Consider the following 20,687-nt stretch of genomic DNA (forward strand, 5'->3'; position numbering starts at 1 on the left):
CCCGTCTCGGCCTCCCAAAGTGCTGGGATTACAGGCTTGAGCCACCGCGCCCGGCCTAATTTTTTAAATATATTTTTAGTTGAGACGGGGTTTCACCGTGTTAGCCAGGATGGTCTTGATCTCCTGATCTCGTGATCCGCCCCGCCTCGGCCTCCCAAAGTGCTGGGATTACAGGCGTGAGCCACTGCACCCAGCCAATCTTTTCAACAAATTAGGGTTACACACAAAAAAGGTTGTTTCAGGAGCCCAGATAAAGAGGGTAAAAGAGAAATAACCTGACGTAATTTGTGGTCCTGGATTGGACCCAGATTTAGACAAAAATTAGCTACAAAAGGACTTTTCAGTAATGGCTCACACTTGTAATCCCAACACTTTGGGAGGCTGAGGTGGGCAGATCACTTGAGCTCAGGAGTTTGAGACCAACCTGGGTAACATGGTGAAACCCTGTCTCTACAAACTATACAAGAAACAAATCAGCTGGGCATGGTGGTGCACATCTGTGGTCCCAGCTGCTTAGGAGGCTGAGATGGGAGGAGTGCTTGAGCCCAGCAGGAGGTCGAGGCTGTAGTGAGCTGTGTTGAGTCATGATTGTGCCACTGCACTCTAGCCTAGGTGACAGAGTGAGATCCTGTGTCAAAAAAAAAAACTTTTCTTGGGACAATTAGGGTAATGTAAATATGGGTTTGTATTAGATTATTCATTATACATTGTTAATTGTAAGCACTTGTTATTTAGGCAATATCAAAAAATATTTTTTCCAATGCATATACTGAAGTAAAAAATTAAGACAATGAGGCCAGGTGTAGTGGCTCACACTTGTAATCCCAGCACTTTGGGAGGTCAAGGCAGGTTGATTGCTTGAGCTCAGGAGTTTCAGACCAGCCTGGGCAACACGGTGAAACCCCATCTCTACAAAAAATACAAAAAATTAGCCCGGTGTGGTGGCACGTGCCTGTGGTGGTGGAGGTTGCAGTGAGCCAAAATTGCATCATTGCACTCCAGCCTCGGCTACAGAACCAGACCCTATCTCAAAAAAAAAAGAAAAGAAAAGAAAAAAACAATATATCAAAGTCACTGAAAGAGATGAAACAAAAAAAATTTTTTTAATAGTATTAAAACAAATTAAGACAATGCTAGGTGCAGTAGCCCCAGCTACTCCAGAAGCTGAAGTGGGAAGACCACTAGAGCCCAGGAGTTTGAGGCTACAATGAGCTATATGATGTTGCCACTGCACTCCAGTCTGGGTGACAGTGTTCTTTCTACTCCCTCCTTCCCCCAGTTCTCCTGACCTTAAAAGTTTAGAACAGGTTGGCAATTTTTTTCTGTAAAAGACCAACTATTTTAGGCTTTGTTCCAGCTACTTAACCCTGCTGTTGTAATGTGAAAGCAGCCACAGACAATATATAAACAAATGGGCATAACTGTATTCCAATAAAGTTTTTTACAAAAGCAGGCAGTGGGGTTGTAACCTGTAGTTTGCTGACCTCTGACCTAGAACAAATAACACTTCCTGAAAAGCCTTTCCTGATACCCATCAGAATCAGGAGCTTTATCGTCCTTGGCTCACATATTACTAGTAAATCCACTTAGCACATTTATGATCCCTTGTTATATATATATCTCCATTAGGGACTAAGTTATTTGCAGGTAGGTGCCATTTTGCTACATAAGCCTCCTCATGTTCACTCTAGTGAGTATCTCATAGGGCAGACATTCAATGAATATTTGTTTCTAAAAATCGAATCTACCCTAAAAAGACAATATGACACCATTCATAACATTCACAAGCATGAGCAGCAAGTTCTAAAAGTAATTTTAAAGGAGTTTAAGGGGAGAAAAGCACTGCTAATGTCACTAGGATACATACATCGCCTCTTATGCTCTATACTGTGACATGCTTATCAGTATTTTTTGTTTGTTTGTTTTTGTTTTTTGTTTTACTGAGACGGAGTCTTGCTCTGTCGCCCAGGCTGGAGTGCAGTGGCGTGATCTCGGCTCACTGCAAGCTCTGCCTGCCGGGTTTACGCCATTCTCCTGCCTCAGCCTCCCAAGTAGCTGGGACTACAGACGCCCGCCACATCGCCTGGCTAATTTTTTGTATATTTAGTAGAGATGGGGTTTCACCGTGTTGGCCAGGATGGTCTCAATCTCCTGACCTCGTGATCCGCCCGTCTCAGCCTCCCAAAGTGCTGGGATTACAGTCTTGAGCCACCGCACCCGGCCTATCAGTATTTTATAATCATACCTTGTGTGCATAGAATGCAGACTCAGTGAGCACAGAAATGCTTTTTTTTTTTTTTTCAAGCCGCTACAGTATCTAGAGTGCTATTAGGTTTACATTAGGTGCATGATAAATGCTCAACAAATTTAAAACATATTTCTGGGAGGGTGAAAAGATATTCTTTTTCTTTTTTTTCTGAGACAGGCTCTTGCTCTGTCACCCAGGCTGGAGTGCAGTGGCGCAATCTTGGCTCAATGCAACCTCCACCTTCCAGGTTCAAGCTATTCTTGTGCCTCAGCCTTCCAAGGAGCTGGGATCACAGGGGCGTCCACCATGCCTGGCTATCCTTTTTCTTATGACGGGAAAAGGTAGCGGCAAATACTTATGAAGACTGTTTTTTGTTTTTTTTTTGAGACGAAGTCTTGCTCTATCACCCAGGCTGGAGTGCAGTGGCGCAATCTTGGCTCACTGCAAGCTCCACCTCCCAGGTTCACACCATTCTGCTTCAGCCTCCTGAGTAGCTGGGACTACAGGCGCCTGCCACCATGCCCGGCTTTTTAATATTTTTAGTAGAGACGAGGTTTCACCTTGTTAGCCAGGATGGTCTCAATCTCCTGACCTCATGATCCACCTGCCTCGGCCTCCCAAAGTGTTGGGATTACAGGTGTGAGCCACCGTGCCCGGTCTATGAAGACTATCTTTGTAAGTAAATAATTATGAAGCCTCTGCAAGTACATTTCCCTCCTTACATTTATGTTCTTAGTTAGGAAACACTGGAGGGTGGAGGCTTCTCTGCCTGCAAAGGAATTCTAGATTCTAAAGCAAAGTTGCTTGTGGGACAAAGGAAAACAATATATACATATTTTCTGTAGAAATTATCCCAAAAACTCAGGACCACTCAGGGAAGACATGGAATTTAGGATCAAGGCAGACCCTGGGAAGCACACAGTTCAGATCACTAGAGAGAGAGCTTTGGCTGCTACAGAACAGGACATAGGAGGGAAGAATGCAGGAGGGTACACGGGAAAGGAGCTGCAAAGTGCACACTACTCTCAGACATCCTCCTGAAAGAGAAGTTAGTGCTAAGATAAGGGTAGGTAACAAAGGAAGGAAGAAGGGGAATTAAGGTGAGAGAAAGGCAAAAGCAGAGGGGAAACCTTCCCAGGAAAGGGAGTAATGTTGAAGAATTTAGAGAGTTGAGTAAAAGGTTTATTATTAGTGCAGTCAACACCATGGAACAGCACATACAACACAACCAGCAACCTGCAGAGACACTAGTGCAAAGGGTAGGGAAGCCTTTCACTGAGCTTCCTGGCTCCATCTGAGGGTAAGGACAGGACAGTATGAGCCTTGGTAAGTCAGGAAGGGGAAAGGGGAGTGGAAGAAATGTAGTAACCAGAATAAGTATAGCAGCGTTTTCAAATTCCTGAGCACAATGTCCCGGAGCTGGAACCCTACTCCCCTCAAGCTGTATTCCTCCACCCCAATCCCAGTGGAGCCATGATCCAACTACCCAGACCTGCAGTAAGCTAGCCTGGAATAAAACTCTGAGAGGAAGCTATCACATGGTGGGGAGGAGACTTTCTATCTCCAACCACACTCCCACCTCCATATGAAAATTATCACACCTACTATCCCTCCCCTTCTCTTACTTACTCTGCCAGTCACTCTAGGGATCAAGGTATGCCCCAGGTAACCTGAAATGGAACTGAAGTCCCCGGGGGGGTGTGGGTGAGACACAGCACAGCCTGTACTTAGAGACAGAGATAAAATTTCTGAGTTGCATGGTGAAGCTTAGAACCCAGCTATATAGCTCCAAGAAAACTTGGGGAAGCGGGGGGTTGCCTTCAAAATGAATACTCTAAATCTAGAGTTTTATGATGAGGCCCTGGAAGGGCTAGGAGGAAATTTTTCCAGAGGGCACAGGCATCGATGCTGGACTGTCATATCCTTCACAGGAATAGAGGAAGCTCCTCATTTCAGTTGGGGTTACAGAGGTTTGGGGCTACAGAGGTTTGGGGCAGATATTGTAAGTTCAGCCGAGGACTCCCTTGGCTCTTCCTATATTAAAGCCAAAGGTTGTGCTGAAAAGGAAAAAATATAAAACACACCCCCATCCCTGTCCCACCCCATCCAGAATCCCCACAATAGGAACATCAAAAGTTTCAAGTTTGATTTTTTTTCTTTTTTCCTTTCTTAAAAAAAAAAAAAAAAAAAAAAAAAAAAAGTAAATAAATTAAATTGCCAACAATGTGGCTGAGATAGCCATGATCAGGCCATTCTTAAAAAAAAAGGGGGGAAGGGGAGGGGAAGTAGGTGGAGTTTGTGAAATATAAACAATGGCCAAAGAAAATTATCAAAGTAACTAACTACAGTCACAGGGCTAGAGAGGGCTCTATGGAACAATTATGGCCTGTGCCACAAGAGGCAGTGCTGACCATATTTTAGCAAAAGCTAGGAGTAGCTTCTTGCTGAACACATCAACCCCAACAGACTAACCCCTACCCTAAACCCTGGCATTTCCTAATTATGAAAACTTGTAGGAAAGAAGAGCTCATCTGGAAATTTTCAGTATCCCAACCTGCATACTGGTAGACCCAGTGGGTGCCTGCACCGTTAAGGTGGACTGAACAGGGATACTGCTTGGCACAGAGGTCCAATCTTTCCCTAAGGGCCATCAGTGATGGCCAATTACTGGCCTCACTACTTATTTCTAGAGATTTGGCGCCACCCTTACCATTTCTTCAGGATGTCTGCTGCTTAGAGTCAACAGGCCTGCCTGCTCTGATTCCCTGGTTTTGGAGGAGAGGAACGACTAGAGATTCCTTACTCTGTCCTGACACTCCAGGGAAATTGAATCCTTTTGTGCTTTCTGAAAATAACTGGAACCAGGAACCCTAAGCAGGAAAATGGATGGAGGTGGGGGCTTTCCCACCCAGACTGGTAATTTATAGACATTTTAGGGGAATATGGCAAAGGGAGGAAATCTGGGTTTCCCACCTGAAAGGCTGAGCAAACTACCCCAGGGCCCTTCAGTGCCAGAAGGGCAGTGAGATGTGTGGCTCAGGTATAAGCCACAGTATTAAGGATGGTGGAGAGGACTCAGGTCCCAGCTGCTGGAGTGATGGGATTTTCTGATTTCCATCTCTTCCTGATAGCCAGTCGAGTTCTCCTATATCTCTTCCACGCCATGAGCAAATATCATGACAAGGCCTGGCTCCTGCACCATGTCATCACCCATATGCTGGTTCTCACAGGCCATCACGACAACAGCCTGCTTGCCAGGGATGCGCTTGGCCACGTAGTTCTCATAGTAGCGTCGGTTCATCTGTCTAGTCTCTAGTGTGGCCAGACCCTGGGGCCAGCTACGCTCGTGGGCATTTTCAATCAGCTCGTTGACAATAGAAGCAGGACAGCCACTCTCCACCAGGGAGCGCTTGATTACAGCCTGGAGCACGGCATCAGGAGTCGAGATCATCCCTCCCCAGCGGGTCACTCTTGCTGGCTGAAGGGAGTTCACCCACCTGTGTGGAGGTGGTTAAAGATGGTCATTCCACCTCATCTCCTTTCTCTGTATTGGCTTTTTCTGCTAATAGAAATAACCACCCACTCTGCACTCAGCTCACCTATTCTTCCTTCTTTCCTTCTATGATTGGCTCAGAAACCCCGAATCTTTCCCCAGTTGGTCCCAACTGAGTCACCAAACGTTACCAGATTAAATTCCACGAGTCTGCACTCTGTCCCTGTTACTTTTCTTTGAAATTCCAATACTTAGCACATACAGCACCTAACAGTTAGTGCTCTATGTTTAGTGAATAAAACAATTATTCCTCTATACTATGTCCCACTCAGCACTATTTGCCCTATATATATTGATTCACACTTACAGTTTAGTCTATGAACTGTATAGGACTCCAGAACTGAAAAATATCTTAGACTTCGCTTGTATACTTCACTTGTTTTTGCTGCATTTTAGAGATCACTTTCCTGGACTTGCACTCTGCCTCCTCTTCTCTGGGTTGTAAGCTACCTGAAGACAGGGATAATATCTTCTATTTCTTTTTTTTTTTTTTTTGAGATGGAGTCTCACTGTGTTGCCCAGGCTGGAGTGCAGTGGCGCGATCTCAGCTCACTGCAAGCTCCGCCTCCCGAGTTCACGCCATTCTCCTGCCTCAGCCTCCCGAGTAGCTGGGACTGCAGGCGCCCATCACCATGCCCGGCTAATTTTTTTGTTTTTTTTTTTTTCAGTAGAGACAGGGTTTCACTGTGTTAGCCAGGATGGTCTCGATCTCCTGACCTCGTGATCTGCTCGCCTCGGCCTCCCAAAGTGCTGGGATTACAGGCGTGAGTCACCACGCCCGGCCTATCTTCTATTTCTTTTTGGCCCTCCTAGCACTCCACAGCCTTTAATACAGAGCTTTGTACATGGGTACTCACCTAATTCTGGATAAAGTGCATCCTTGGGTAGGCTTTCCCTTCCATCCACCCAAACGCATAAGACATCCTGTAGTGGAGCTAAGGGTTATCCTCTTCTCCTCTGCCCCTGTCCTTAATGCCAATATCTGAGAAGCAGTGACCCCCCAGCCCAGCTCTCCAATGCCCTCCTTCTGCTACTCTCCTGCTCTTAGCTCCTTTCAGGCCTTATTGTCAGGACGTGGAATCACTCCATGTCCTGAGTGACACTCACTCTAGGATCTCGTTGTATTCAATTGTCTCCTCCAGGTTCTGAAGGTTGGGGTTGACACTGCGGATTGCACGCATGTATGCCTTTAGCAGCTGGATGTCTCGCTTCTGTTGTGGAGAAGAAGAACAGGAATAATGGTTAAGGCAAACAGCAGAAAAAAGACAAAAGTTTATCCGAGAATGAGGACAACTGAGAGATCTGAAGAACAACCAGTTTGTAAGCTTCAGGAAGACAGGGATAGGACTGTCTCACTCACAGCTGTCTCCTTAGTACTTACAAAATGTACCTTCACAGAGGAGGCATCTGATAACTGTTAGGTGAATGAATGCTATGAATGGGATGAAGGAAAGTCAAGGAGAGTTCCAATCTGATTCCCTGCTAAGCCACAGGCAGAATAGCCACTCATCCAAGCTCACAAGTGTAAGCACAGGTCTGTGTGTTCACAACTGGTTTTATTACCCACAGACAGGCAGTTATCTGCATATGAGGGATATGTTCTCCCCCGTGTCTTGGGGCCTACCTGCTCCGCCAGCTGGTGTTTGTGTTCAGCTGACGTCTTCTCCAGCTCTGCGATGCGTGTCTGCTGCTGCTGTACCACTGAGCGCAGGTGCTTAATGCAGTTATGGTTGGGCAGCTCATCTTTGGGCATCTCCAGGCTGCAGACCAGGGTGGGGAAAGAGCAGAACAGGGGTGATCACCAGGACATGTACGAAAATGGCCTATTCTGTGGCAGATAACTGCTGAGTAGATTTTGTCCTACCCAAAATTTCTAACATTCATTTCAGGCCTCCCTCGTTCATTCCCTTCACTTTCTTCTTCCAAGCTTCCTACTTGCCCCTTTGCTGTCTATTTTCCTTAAATTTCTTTCCCCAATCAAGACACAGTGTTTTATCTACTTTTTATATTTATTTTATTTTATTTTTTATCTTTTTTTTTTTTTTGACATGGAGTTTCACTCTTGTTGCCCAAACTGGAGTGCAATGGCAGGATCTCAGCTCAGCGCAACCTCTGCCTCCCAGGTTCAAGCGATTTCTCCTGCCTTAGCCTCCCGGGTAGCTGGGATTACAGGCGTGCACCACCATGCCCAGCTAACTTTTTGTATTTTTAGTAGAAACGGGTTTCCCCATGTTAGCCAGGCTGGTCTCAAACTCTTGGCCTCATGTGATCCGCCCCGCCTTGGCCTCCCAAAGTGCTGGGATTACAGACGTGAGCCACCGTGCCTGGCCTCTTATTTTACTTTTTATTTTTGAGACCGGGTTTCACTCTTGTTGCCCAGGTTAGAGTGTAATAGCACGGTCTCAGCTCACTGCAACCTCTGCCTCATGGGGTTCAAGCAATTCTTGTGCCTCAGCCTCCCGAGCAGCTGGGATTACAGGTGCCTGCCACCACGCCTGGCTAATTTTTGTATTTTTAGTAGAGACTGGGTTTCACCATGTTGGCTACACTGGTCTTGAACTCCTGACCTCATGTGGTCCATCCGCCTCAGCCTCCCAAGTGCTGGGATTACAGGCGTGAGTCACCGCACTGGGACTATTTATTTTGACACACTGTTTTTATCTACTGCACAGCTCTCCTTTTCCTCCTGCAGATTCTGCCTGTGCACTTTTTCCTTCAGAGAAGCCCTATATTCACAGCCCCAGCTATCAACATTCTTTTTATTTCTTAAGTTACTTAGTTAGGGGGAACAGAGTCCAGCCCAGGCTGGAGTGCAATGGTGTGATCTCAGCTCACTGCAACCTCTACCTCCTGGTTTTAAGCGATTCTCATGCCTCAGCCTCCCGAGTAGCTGGGATTACAGGCGTGCACCACCATACCTGGCTAATTTTTTTTTTTTTTTGAGACAGAGTTTTGCTCTGTTGCTCAGGCTACAGTGCAGTGGCGTGATCTCGGCTCACTGCAAGCTCCTCCTCCCTGGTTCATGCCATTCTCCTGCCTCAGTCTCCCAAGTAGCTTTCCCCTACAGGCGCCTGCCACCATGCCCGGCTAATTTTTTGTATTTTTGCAGAGATGGTGTTTCACTGTGTTAGCCAGGATGGTCTCAATCTCCTGACCTCGTGATCTGCCCACCTTGGCCTCCCAAAGTGCTGGGATTACAGGTGTGAGCCACCACACCCGGCCCCACACCTGGCTAATTTTTGTATTTTTAATAGAGACAAGGTTTTGCCATGTTGGCCAGGTTAGTCTTGAACTCCTGGCCTGAAGTGACCTGCCCACTTTGGCCTCCCAAAGTGCTAGGATTACAGGTGTGAGCTAACACACCCCTCAGCTATCAACATTTAGTCAAATATTTCATAACCCACAGAAAGAAAAAATAGGGTAAGAGGAAATATGAGAAGGCTGGCAATTACAGAAGTCAAAATGACAAACAGAAAGTAGTATTGGACTGAAAGGGAAGAATAGAGTCAATCAACCTTTAGTGTTATTATACAAATTTATGAATTGCTGTGCCCCTTCTTTTGTTAAAGCAAGAGCAAAATGATTATAGTTGGAAAAGCAGCAAGAAATTAAGATCTTAGAGCAGGGAGCCAAGGAGGCTAAGAATACTCCTTGCCAACATGCCTAAGAGACCTCCTCAGCTAGTGAGGAGGGCATCCAGCGATAGGGGCATAAATGAGATGGCCCTTATCCATGTGGGGCAGAAGAAAGGAACAGATCTCACCCACAGCCCTGTTCACAGGTCACAGGCCGTTTCGGGTTGTGCTCACAGTCGCTGAGGTGAGACATGAGGTTGTCAAGCCGGACAACGGCACTACAGCCAAACACAGCGTTGTCACAGGCAATCTGCAGCTTTGACAACATGTTCCGCATGATCCGAGGTACTGGGCGCAGATGGGCGACCGTCACAACACTACGGTCCACTGGACATGTCTGTTGCTGAGAGAACCACTGGGTGATACAGGCGTTGCAGAAAGCATGTTCACAATGAGGTGCCTAGAAGACAGAACAAGGCAAAAGGGGAATAATGGAATTAGCAGGACCTAAGAGCCTGGATATGATAACTCTACAAAGCCAATCGTGCCTTTGAGCAGCTTCTACCGCAAGAGGTCCGTTGGGTCAAGCAAAGTATAGATCTACTATGGGCAAGGCATTGTAGGGGACAGGCTCAAGATATGTTTCCTGCTGGGCGTGGTGGCTCATGCCTGTAATCCCAGCACTTTGGGAGGCTAAGGTAGGCACACTGTTTGACCTCAGGAGTTTGAGACCATCCCAGACAACATGACAAAACCCCATCTCTACAAAAGTTACAAAAATTAGCCAGGCGTAGGCCAGGCGCAGTGGCTCATGCCTGTAATCCCAGCACTTTGGGAGGCTGAGGCAGGCGGACCACGAGGTCAGGAGTTCAAGACCAGCCTGACCAACATGGTGAAACCCTGTCTCTACTAAAAATACAAAAAAATCAGCCAGGGGTGGTGGCACACACCTATAATCACAGATACTCAGGAGGCTAAGGCAGAAGAATTGCTTGAACCCAGGAGGTAGAGGTTGCAGTGAGCCAAGATTGCACCACTGCACTCCAGCCTGGGCAACAGAACAGCCTGGGCAACAGAACAAGACTCCATTTCAAAAAAAAAAAAAATTAGCCGGGCATGGTAGCACATGCCTATAGTCCCAGCTAGCCAGAAGGCTGAGGTGGGAGGACGGACGGTGGCTTGAGCCCAGGAGGCAGAGGTTGCAGTGAACCAAGACTGCACCACTGCACTCCAGCCTGGGTGACAAAGACAGGACCTGTTTCAAAAAATATATATCTATGTTCCCTGTGCTCAAGATTAAAAATGAGTTGTGAAACAAGACAAACAAAAAGTTATATAACAATAAGAGATATAGGCCGGGCGCGGTGGCTCAAGCCTGTAATCCCAGCACTTTGGGAGGCCACTTTGGGGGCCGAGCGGGCGGATCACAAGGTAGGAAATGAGGCCATCCTGGGCAACACGGCTGAACCCGTCTTCTACTAAAAAAATACAAAAAAAAAAAAAAAACTAGCGGCTGAGGTAGTGGGCGTCTGTAGTCCCAGCTACTCGGAGGCTGAGGGCAGGGAGAATGGTGTGAACCCGGCGAGGCGGAGCTTGCAGTGAGCTGAGATCTGGCGTGCACTCAGCTTGGGTGCAGAGCGAGACTTCCGTCTCAAAAAAAAAAAAAAAAAAAAAAAAAGAGATATAAATGATTTCCAGGACATAGGACGATGACACAAGGCAGCCAATTATTAATTGCATCTGGATTGCATACATTAATAATTGCCAAATGTCAGAGGAGCGTGAAGTCTTTTCAGGCTAGCCAATCACTGGCAGGTATTTATGAAGAGGACCAACTTAATATGGTCTGAAGGATATTCAGATGATAGATTTAGAGAGCAGGAGGACATATTTACTGGCAAAAATTCAATGTAAGAAACTAGCCAGCCGGGCACGGGTGGCTCAGCCTGTAATCCCAGCATTTGGGAGGCCGGGCGGGCGGTACGGATCACAAGGTCAGGAGATCGAGGACCATCCTTGGCTACCGGTGTGAACCCCGTCTCTACTAAAATACAAAAAACTGCCGGCGTGGTGGCGGGCGCTGTAGTCCCAGCTACTCGGGAGGCTGAGGCAGGAGAATGGCGTGAACCCGGAGGGCGGGAGCTTGCAGTGAGCTGGATTCTGGCCACTGCACTCCAGCCTGGGAGGACAGGCGAGACTCCGTCTCAAAAAAAAAAAAAAAAAAGAAGAAAGAAGCTAGGCCAGCGCGTGGCGGCTCACGCCTGTAATCCCAGCACTTTGGAAGGCCGAGGCGGGCGGATCACGAGGTCAGGAAATTGAGACCATCCTGGCTAACACAGTGAAACCCCGTCTCTACTAAAATACAAAAAAGTAGCCGGGCGTGGTGGCAGGCGCCTGTAGTCCCAGCTACTTGGGAGGCTGAGGCAGGAGAATGGCATGAACCTGGGAGGTGGAGCTTGCAGTGAGCCTAGATCATGCCACTGCACTCCAGCCTGGGCTAAAGTGCGAGACTCCGTCTCAAAAAACCAAAACAAAACAAAAAGAAAGCTAAATAAGGCCGGACACAGTGGCTCATGCCTGTGATCCCAGCACTTTGGGAAGCTGAGGCAGGCAGTTCACTTGAGGTCAGGAGTTTGAGACCAGACTGGCCAACATGGTGAAACCCCATCTCTACTAAAATTACAAAAATTAGCCACATATGGTGGTGCGCCCCTGTAATCCCAGTTACTCAGGAAGCTGAGGCACGAGAATTGCTTGAACCCGGGAGGCGGAAGTTGCAGTGAGCCAAGATTGCGCCATTGCACTCCAGCTTGGGTGACAGAGCGAGATTCTGTCTCAAAACAAAACAAAATACTTTAGTTTCCTATTACAGTTTTTTTTTTTTTGACAGTCTCGCTCCTGTTGCCCAGGCTGGAGTGCAGTGGAGTGATCTTGGGTCACTGCAACCTCTGCCTTTTGGGTTCAAGCGATTCTCCTGCCTCAGCCTTCCGAGTAGCCGGGATTATAGGCTACTCCTACCCCACCCAGCTAATTTTTTTTTGTATTTTTAGTAAAGACGGGATTTCACCATGTTGGCCAGCTTGTCTCGAACTTCTGACCTCAAGTGACCCACCTGCCTCAGCCTCCCAGAGTGCTGGGATCACAAGCGTGAGCCACCGTGCCCGGCCTGCCAACTTCTTTATAACCATTCCAGCTAAACCTGCCACCCCTGCATAAGCATAATGTGCTACCTTTTGTGTAACAAAGAACAGGAGGTGTGAAAAAACACAGATACATTCATATATACATATGCATATACAAATACATATATATGCAGACATCTATTCATATTTGCTTGTATCTGCCTTAATACTCACTGGAAGGATACCAAAAAAACTAATAAAAATAGTTATCTGTGGGGGAATTAGGTAGACACTAATAAGGACAGAAGTGAGAATTCTCACTGTATACCTTTTTATACTATTTTGATTTCTGAATTATGTTCATTTTTCACCTATTCAAAGAACAAATAATTATGATGTGGGGAAATCAGCATCCCTAGCAGGAGCCTTCTAACCTTAGAAATGTGTCCGGGAACCTGGCATCATGAGGGTTGCCTGCTCTGCTCCTCAGAAGGTAAAGCCTGGAGGTAGATGGGTGGCTTCTGACTAGACTGTCACCAACTACGACTCACCTTTCCGTAAATGACTTGCCTAAAATGATAGTGCCAGAAAACAGACAAGGCCCTGCTAGGGTGAGGAGGGAACCTGACACACCCTGTGACCTCCTGACACTACTACTTGATGACTTGCTCCACACCCATCTAATATGCCTCTAATGGCAGCAGATTGCAAAGGCCTAGAAAGAAGACAGGTCCAGAGCTGGTTGCCATTGGAATGCAGTCTGAATTTTATTCAGTTCAAGGCATCAGTACTCCTTTTAGAATACTGGGAGAAAAAATAAACTCAAAGGCTCAAGGGGAGCCCCTAGGAGTTAGGTAAGCTCCCCTTGAGCCATGAAGGGCCATGAAACCTCATTGCCTAGTTTCCTGGTTTGGAAAATGTGATAATCTCTAGATAGCCAGGAGTGAGAAAGGATTAATTGGTATTTACAGAATGAGGGCAATAAGGATCCTCGAGGATGCTGTCCCGAGAATACAACTCTTAAGGATTCACCTCACTCATTGTACTTGCCTGGTAATCGTGAGCTTCTCCTCATACTTGCCCCAGGATGATGCAACTGACTCTGGTCTGGCAAGGCTGGCAGAGAAATGACCTATTGAAGGTGACAGCTTTCACATCAAAATGCAGAGTGCATGGCTGCATCAAAAGCTGGTCTTTTCAGTAGATCCCAGGAAAAAAATAGGTCAGTACATACAGTTCCCCACTTCCTATTTGCTGTTTTGTTTTTTTGTTTTTTTGGTTTTTTTTTTGAGATGGAGTCTCACTCACTCTGTCACCCAGGCTGGAGTGCAGTGGCGCAATCTCGGCTCACTGCAACCTCCTACTCCTGGGTTCAAGTGATTCTCCTGGCTCAGCCTCCTGAGTAGCTGGGACTACAGGCATGTACCACCACGCCCGGCTAATTTTTGTATTTTTAGTAGAGACGGGGTTTCACCATGTTGGCCAGGCTGGCTCTTGACCTCGTGATCCACCGACCTTGGCCCAAAGTGCTGGGATTACAAGCATGAGCCACTGCGGCCGGCCTTCCTATTTGTTAGATAGTAGGCAGGTAGAAAAGGCCTGCAGGGAGACTGGCTGATTACCTGAAGCACGACATCATAAAAATGCAGAGAGAACTTATTAGGAGTCCAGAAGTTCAATCATGGACAGGAAGATGGAACCTAGTAAGAGTTCCTGTAGAGGAAAGGAAGCTACCCAGCTACTATCACAAGACAGAAACAAGCAGCTGACCATTTTACAGGAGAAATCTTTCAGAGTGACCTCAGAAAAAAATCTGAACCACTGGATATCTGTGGCATCCACCTCTAGATTGATTCTGGAAAGCCTTATTCTTGTAGTCACCATTACTCCTTTGACCTAAACCTCCATTGGGTGGGGGTGGAGAGAAAAACACAGTGACTTCCCCATGGGTCCCCCTGCCCATGAATATTTTCTACTATTTCCACTGCTACCTGTTGCTCTACCAAACCTGCCATCAGAGCAACTCACCTGTACTGGCTCCTCCAAGACTCCACTGCAAATAGGGCAGATAAGATCTTCGTCAACATCCCCCTGGAAACGGGTTACATCATACCCCATGTCTCATCACTGAAACCCAGGTCCTGAAAGGACAACAGCAAACAGAGGCCAGTTCAGAAGAAGCCTACAAATATGTGACAAACATAAACTCATTGTCAAGATCCATTCATTTATCCGACAAATATTTATTGGGAGTCTACTATGCAGCAGTCATTTGGCTTGGTGGAAGCTGACTCAAGAAATTTAAATCTTTTTTTTTTTTTGAGACGGAGTCTCACTCTGTCACCCAGGCTGGAGTGCAGTAGCGCGATCTCGGCTCACCGCAAGCTCCACCTCCTGGGTTCACGCCATTTTCCTGCCTCAGCCTCCCGAGTAGCTGGGACTGCAGGCGCCCGCCACCACGCCTGGCTAATTTTTTGTATTTTTAGTAGAGACGGGGTTTCACCGTGTTAGCCAGGATGGTCTCGATCTCCTGACCTCGTGACCCGCCCGCCTCGGCCTCCCAAAGTGCTGGGATTACAGGCGTGAGCCACCACGCCCAGCCTTCAAGAAATTTAATTCTGAGGCACAGTGGCTCACACCTGTAATCCCAGCACTTTGGGAGGCCAGGGCAGGCAGATAACCTGAGGTCAGGAGTTCAAGACCAGCCTGGCCAACATGATGAAAACCCATCTCTACTAAAAATACAAAAATTAGCTGGGCGTGGTGATGCACATCTGTAATCCCAGCTACTTGGAAGGTTGAGGCACAAGAGTCACTTGAAACCGGGAGGCGGAGGTTGCAGTGAGCCGAGATTATGCTATAGCTCTCTAGCCTAGATGACAGAGTGAGACTCTGTCTTTAAAAAAAAAGAAAAGACATGTAATTCTAATGGGGAAGACATTATGTAAGCACACATTTAAAATATAAAGTGATAAATACTCAGAGGAGACACAGGACCTTATGAGGACAAGAGACATGAATACCTAACCCAGGCTGAAAGCAGAGGGTGGTTTTTATAAGTTTTCCAGGACTGGGTGTCACCAGAAATGTGTCCTGTAGGGCAAGAGTTAGCTCAATGTTGGGGGAGCAGGGCATTAGTGTAATCCCAGCACTTTGGGAGGCCGAGGTAGGCGGATTACCTAAGGTTGGGAGTTCGACCTCACATATAAAAGGGCACATAAAATAGCACATCCAAATGCCCAGAAGAGGGCATACGATAGGTTCAGAGAATTTCAAGTGATTCAAGAAAAAGCTGACAGAGGTGGGAGGGAGGGCCTGTTAAGAGACAAGGCTGGAGAGGTAAGCAAGGGCCATGCTGTGAAAAGTCTCTGAGGAGTTTGGACTTTATTCTGAAGGGTATGAGAGAGCCACTGAAGGACTTAAAAAAGAATGTGATAATAGTTCCATTTTAGAATCAGTATGTTAGCAGGGGAGAAATGGAAGAACATCTAAGTCAGAGAGTGACAGTGAGTCTGAACTCAGGTGGTGGTGGTAATGGGGATAAAGAAGAAGAGAGGGGGCCGGGCGCGGTGGCTCAAGCCTGTAATCCCAGCACTTTGGGAGGCCGAGACGGGCGGATCACGAGGTCAGGAGATCGAGACCATCCTGGTTAAGACGGAGAAACCACGTCTCTACTAAAAAATACAAAAAAACTAGCCGGGCAAGGTGGCGCGAGGTGGCGCGAGGTGGCGGGCGCCTGTAGTCCCAGCTACTCGGGAGGCTGAGGCAGGAGAATGGCGTAAACCAGGGAGGCGGAGCTTGCAGTGAGCTGAGATCCGGCCACTGTGCTCCAGCCTGGGACGCGACAAAGTGAGATTCCGTCTCAAAAAAAAAAAAAAAAAAAAAAAGAAGAAGAAGAAAAGAGGCCGGGCATGGTGGCTCATGCCTTTAATCCCAGCACTTTGGGAGGCCAAGGCAGATGGATCACGATGTCAAGAGATCAAGACCATCCTGGCCAACATGGTGAAACCCCATCTCTACTAAAAACATAAAAATTAGCTGGGTGTGGTGGTGCACACCTGTAGTCCCAGCTACTCAGGAGGCTGAGGCAGGAGAATCACTTGAACCCAGGAGGTGGAGGTTGCAATGAGCTGAGATTACGCCACTGCATTCTAGCCCGGTGACAGAGCAAGACTCCGTCTCAAAAGAAAAAAAGAAAAAAAAAAAAAAAAGAAGAGTGAGGTCCAAAAGAGCAAGGACTCAAACAGCAGCGATGGTGCCATGCTCCTTCTTTGGATTCCCAAAGGTCAAACCCAAAGAAGAGGTCACTAAACAACTGGCCGGGCGCAGTGGCTCACGCCTGTAATCCCAGCACTTTGGGAGGCGGAGGCGGGTAGAGCACGAGGTCAGGAGATAGAGACCATCCTGGCTAACATGGTGAAACCGGTCTCTACTAAAAATACAAAAAATTAGCCGGGCGTGGTGGCAGGTGCCTATAGTCCCAGCTACTTGGGAGGCTGAGGCAGGAGAATGGCGTGAACTCAGGAGGCGGAGCTTGCAGTGAGTAGAGATAGTGCCACTGCACTCCAGCCTGGGCAACAGAGTAAGACTCTGTCTCAAAAAAAAAAAAAGTTGTCAAGGGGTTGGAGAACTTACAGAAGGGAAGACAACTGTCGAAAGCTACAAACAGACAAATCAGATAAAGAAAACAAAGAATTGCTGGGATGTGGGACGGTGGATACCACAGTAAAGCAGTTCCATGGAGCTGGGAGTTGTGGAGGGTAGTTTTAGTGTAGCACTGAAAGTGAAGCCAGACTTCAGTGGCACAAAGTGAACAAGAGGTAAGTTGGAGAGACAGGGACCAAAGACACAACTCTGTCAAAAGCTTGATTTTTTGGTGGGTGAGCATTCTCAACGAGTTTATTTGGGCAGACTCAGGGTAAGGGTCCTGCACCTAGAAGAAGCTGCTGGCCCTCGTGGTGGTAAAGTGTTGGCTTGTGCTAAGACCTTGTGTGGCCACAGGAAAAATACGGAACACTTCACAAATTTTCATGTCATCCTTGCACAGGGGCCCTACTAATCTCTTTATCATTCCAATTTTAGTATATGTGATGCTGAAGCCAGCACTCAAAAGCCTAATTTCAAAGGAAGGGAAATTGAACTAGCTAGAGGGGGAAAGGAAACTGAGAAAGTGGGTTGGGTGGGGGTGTTTTTCCTTATGGTGAGAAAGGCTTAAGTGTCTTTATGTACCAAGAGGAAAGTACAGGGGAAGAGGGAAAGATAAAGACAGGAGAGAATCTGGTCACTGAGGTAGCAGTAGGGAGATAAGGAATTACCTTAAACAAAAATGAGATAATTCTAAAGCAGGAAGGAAGGGAAAATGGTAAACAGAGGTCAGAGGTCCAGAGACAGGTTTTCAAAAAATCATACTGATAAACTTGTAAAAATCAGGCCGGGAGCAGTGGCTCATGCCTCTAATCCCAGCACTTTGAGAGGCTGAGGCGGGCGGATCACCTGAGGTCAGGAGTTCAAGACCAGCCTGGCAAACATTGTGAAACCCTGTCTCTATTAAAAATACAAAAATTAGCCAGGAGTGGTGTCACGTGCCTGAAATCCCAGCTACTTGGGAGGCTGAGACAGGAGAATCACTTGAACTCAGGAGGCGGAAGTTGCAGTGAGCCAAGATTGCACCACTGCACTCCAGCCTGGGGGACAAAGTGAGACTCTGACTCAAAAAACAACAACAGCTGGGTGCAGTGCTGAGGTAGGCAGATTACCTGAGGTCAAGAGTTCGAAACCAGCCTGGCCAACATGGAGAAACCCTGTCTCTACTAAAATTACAAAATTAGCCGGGTGTGGTGGCACATGCCTACAATCCCAGCTATTCAGGAGGCTGAGACAGGAGAATTGATTGAACCTGGGAGGCGGAGGTTTCAGTGAGCTGAGATCATGCCATTGCACTCCAGCCTGGGCAACAAGAGTGAAATTCTATCTAAAAAAAAAAAAAAAGGCCAGGCGCAGTGGCTCATGCCTGTACTCCCAGCACTTCGGGAGGCCAAGGCAGGTGGATTACCTGAGGTCAGGAGTTTGAGACCAGCCTGGCCAACATGATGAAATCCCATCTCTACTAAAAATACAAAAATTAGCCGGGCATGGTGGCACATGCCTGTAATCCCAGCTACTCAGGAGATTGAGGCAGGAGAATTGCTTGAGCCTGGGAGGCAGAAGTTGCAGTGAGCCAAGATCATGCCACTGCACTCCAGCCTGGCCGACAGAGCGAGACTCTGTTTCAAAAAAAAAAAAGATAAAACAGGGTGCCTACAGTTCTACATGTGGACTGATCAATATGGACACAACTTTTCTTCGCTACTTAAATTAATGCAACCTCAGACTGCTTAGCGCTATTGTAGGTGACAGCTACTGCTACTTTCATAGTCCAGACAAATACAAAGGGCTGGGAAGAAGGGAAAGGGGCAAGATAAAAGGTCAAGAGGAGGAGTTGGCTGAGATAGCTATTACCTGAGAGCAAAAATATCCCCAAATATCCACAATTCATCCATTAAACTGCTGACTTTATAATATTTACCTCAATTATATAAATTGTAATTTGTTTTTATCTATAATAGCTATAAAATTAATCAGAGAAAAAAAATCCTTGCTGCCCTTAAAATGCACCAGGTATGGAAAAATTCCAAGATATACTATTAAGGGAAAAAAGCTAAGATACAGAATAGTATATGTAAAGTACACTACCACAAATACGAAAAACAACATGTAGGTGTGTATGCTTACATGTGCATGGAACTCTCCAGAAGGATAAACAGAAAACTGCCAACAGTGTTTGCTGCTAAAGAGGAGGTGCAGGGCCGGGCGCGGTGGCTCAAGCCTGTAATCCCAGCACTTTGGGAGGCCGAGACGGGCGGATCACGAGGTCAGGAGATCAAGACCATCCTGGCGAACACGGTGAAACCCCGTCTCTACTAAAAAATACAAAAAACTAGCCGGGCGACGTGGCGGGCGCCTGTAGTCCCAGCTACTCGGGAGGCTGAGGCAGGAGAATGGCGTAAACCCAGGAGGCGGAGCTTGCAGTGAGCTGAGATCCGGCCACTGAACTCCAGTCTGGGTGACAGAGCGAGACTCCATCTCCAAAAAAAAAAAAAAAAAAAAAAAAAAAGGAGGAGGTGCAAAGAAACAAGGATGGGAGGTACAAAGAAACAAGGATAGGAGGGAATTTTTAATTTCTCTAATTATCCCTTTGCACCTTTGAAAAAGGTTTTCTGTGTGTGTGTGTGTGTATTCACTATTCAAATTAGTAAACAAATCTATAATTAAACTGTGAAAGACAGATTTAAGGTTAAAACAAAAAATAATATCCACTCAGGCCAGGTGTGGTAGCTCATGCCTGTAATCCCAGCACTTTGGGAGGCCAAGGCGGGTGGATCACCTGAGGTCAGGAGTTCAAGACCAGTTTGACCAAGATGGTGAAACCCCATCTGTACTAAAAATACAAAAATTAGCTGGGCATGGTGGTGGGCACCTGTAATCCCAGCTACTCAAGAGGCTGAGGCAGGAGAATTGCTTGAACCCAAAAGGCAGAGGTTGCAGTGAGCCAAGATCGTGTCATTGCACTCCAGCCTGGGTGACAGAGCGAGACTTTGTCTCCAAAAAAAAAAAAAAAAAGAATATCTACTTTATGTTTTATACACTATACATGTCATATGTCATATAACATATACAAATATAACATGTCATGTACTGACACACATATAACATGTCTGGGGAAAAAATGTACTCTTGCCAGAAAATGTTGATCAAATTAACTCATAATAAAAACCACAAACTGTCCTAAAAAAGCATATACTTTTCTACCTAGCAATCTTACTTCCAGTAACTTATCCTAAGGAAATAAACAAGGATGCGGGCCGGGCGCGGTGGCTCAAGCCTGTAATCCCAGCACTTTGGGAGGCCGAGATGGGCGGATCACAAGGTCAGGAGTTCGAGACCATCCTGGCTAACACGGTGAAACCCCGTCTCTACTAAAAATACAAAAACTAGCCGGGTGAGGTGGCGGGTGCCTGTAGTCCCAGCTACTCGGGAGGCTGAGGCAGGAGAATGGCGTAAACCTGGGAGGTGGAGCTTGCAGTGAGCTGAGATCCGGCCACTGCACTCTAGTCCGGGCGACAGAGCGAGACTCCGCCTCAAAAAAAAAA

The 20,687-nt window shown here is 46.9% G+C and overlaps 1 protein-coding gene across 10 annotated transcripts in view; it reads right to left on the minus strand.

Moving 5' to 3' along the window:
* Positions 1 to 3,408: 3,408 nt before the first annotated feature.
* RNF41 (ring finger protein 41) overlaps positions 3,409 to 20,687 on the minus strand; it is a 23,298-nt gene continuing 6,019 nt past the window's right edge. For 4 of the 10 annotated variants that reach the window (XM_017853251.1, XM_017853256.1, XM_017853252.1 and 1 more), the window contains exons 2-6: positions 14,527 to 14,639; positions 9,565 to 9,836; positions 7,426 to 7,561; positions 6,909 to 7,012; positions 3,409 to 5,745 (exon numbers count right to left, since the gene is read on the minus strand). In XM_017853251.1, the coding sequence (XP_017708740.1) occupies positions 5,394 to 5,745; positions 6,909 to 7,012; positions 7,426 to 7,561; positions 9,565 to 9,836; positions 14,527 to 14,616 (954 nt within the window). In that variant the 5' untranslated portion in view covers positions 14,617 to 14,639 and the 3' untranslated portion in view covers positions 3,409 to 5,393. Of the gene's footprint in view, positions 5,746 to 6,908; positions 7,013 to 7,425; positions 7,562 to 9,564; positions 9,837 to 13,548; positions 13,692 to 14,526; positions 14,642 to 15,137; positions 15,164 to 19,269; positions 19,338 to 20,687 lie in introns of those variants that run through there. The other 6 variants (XM_017853253.1, XM_017853255.1, XM_017853258.1 and 3 more) reach the window with 6 other exon arrangements.

This window comes from Rhinopithecus bieti, unplaced genomic scaffold, assembly GCF_001698545.2.
Source record: "Rhinopithecus bieti isolate Rb0 unplaced genomic scaffold, ASM169854v2 scaffold_35950, whole genome shotgun sequence".
NCBI classification, from domain to species: Eukaryota; Metazoa; Chordata; class Mammalia; order Primates; family Cercopithecidae; genus Rhinopithecus; species Rhinopithecus bieti.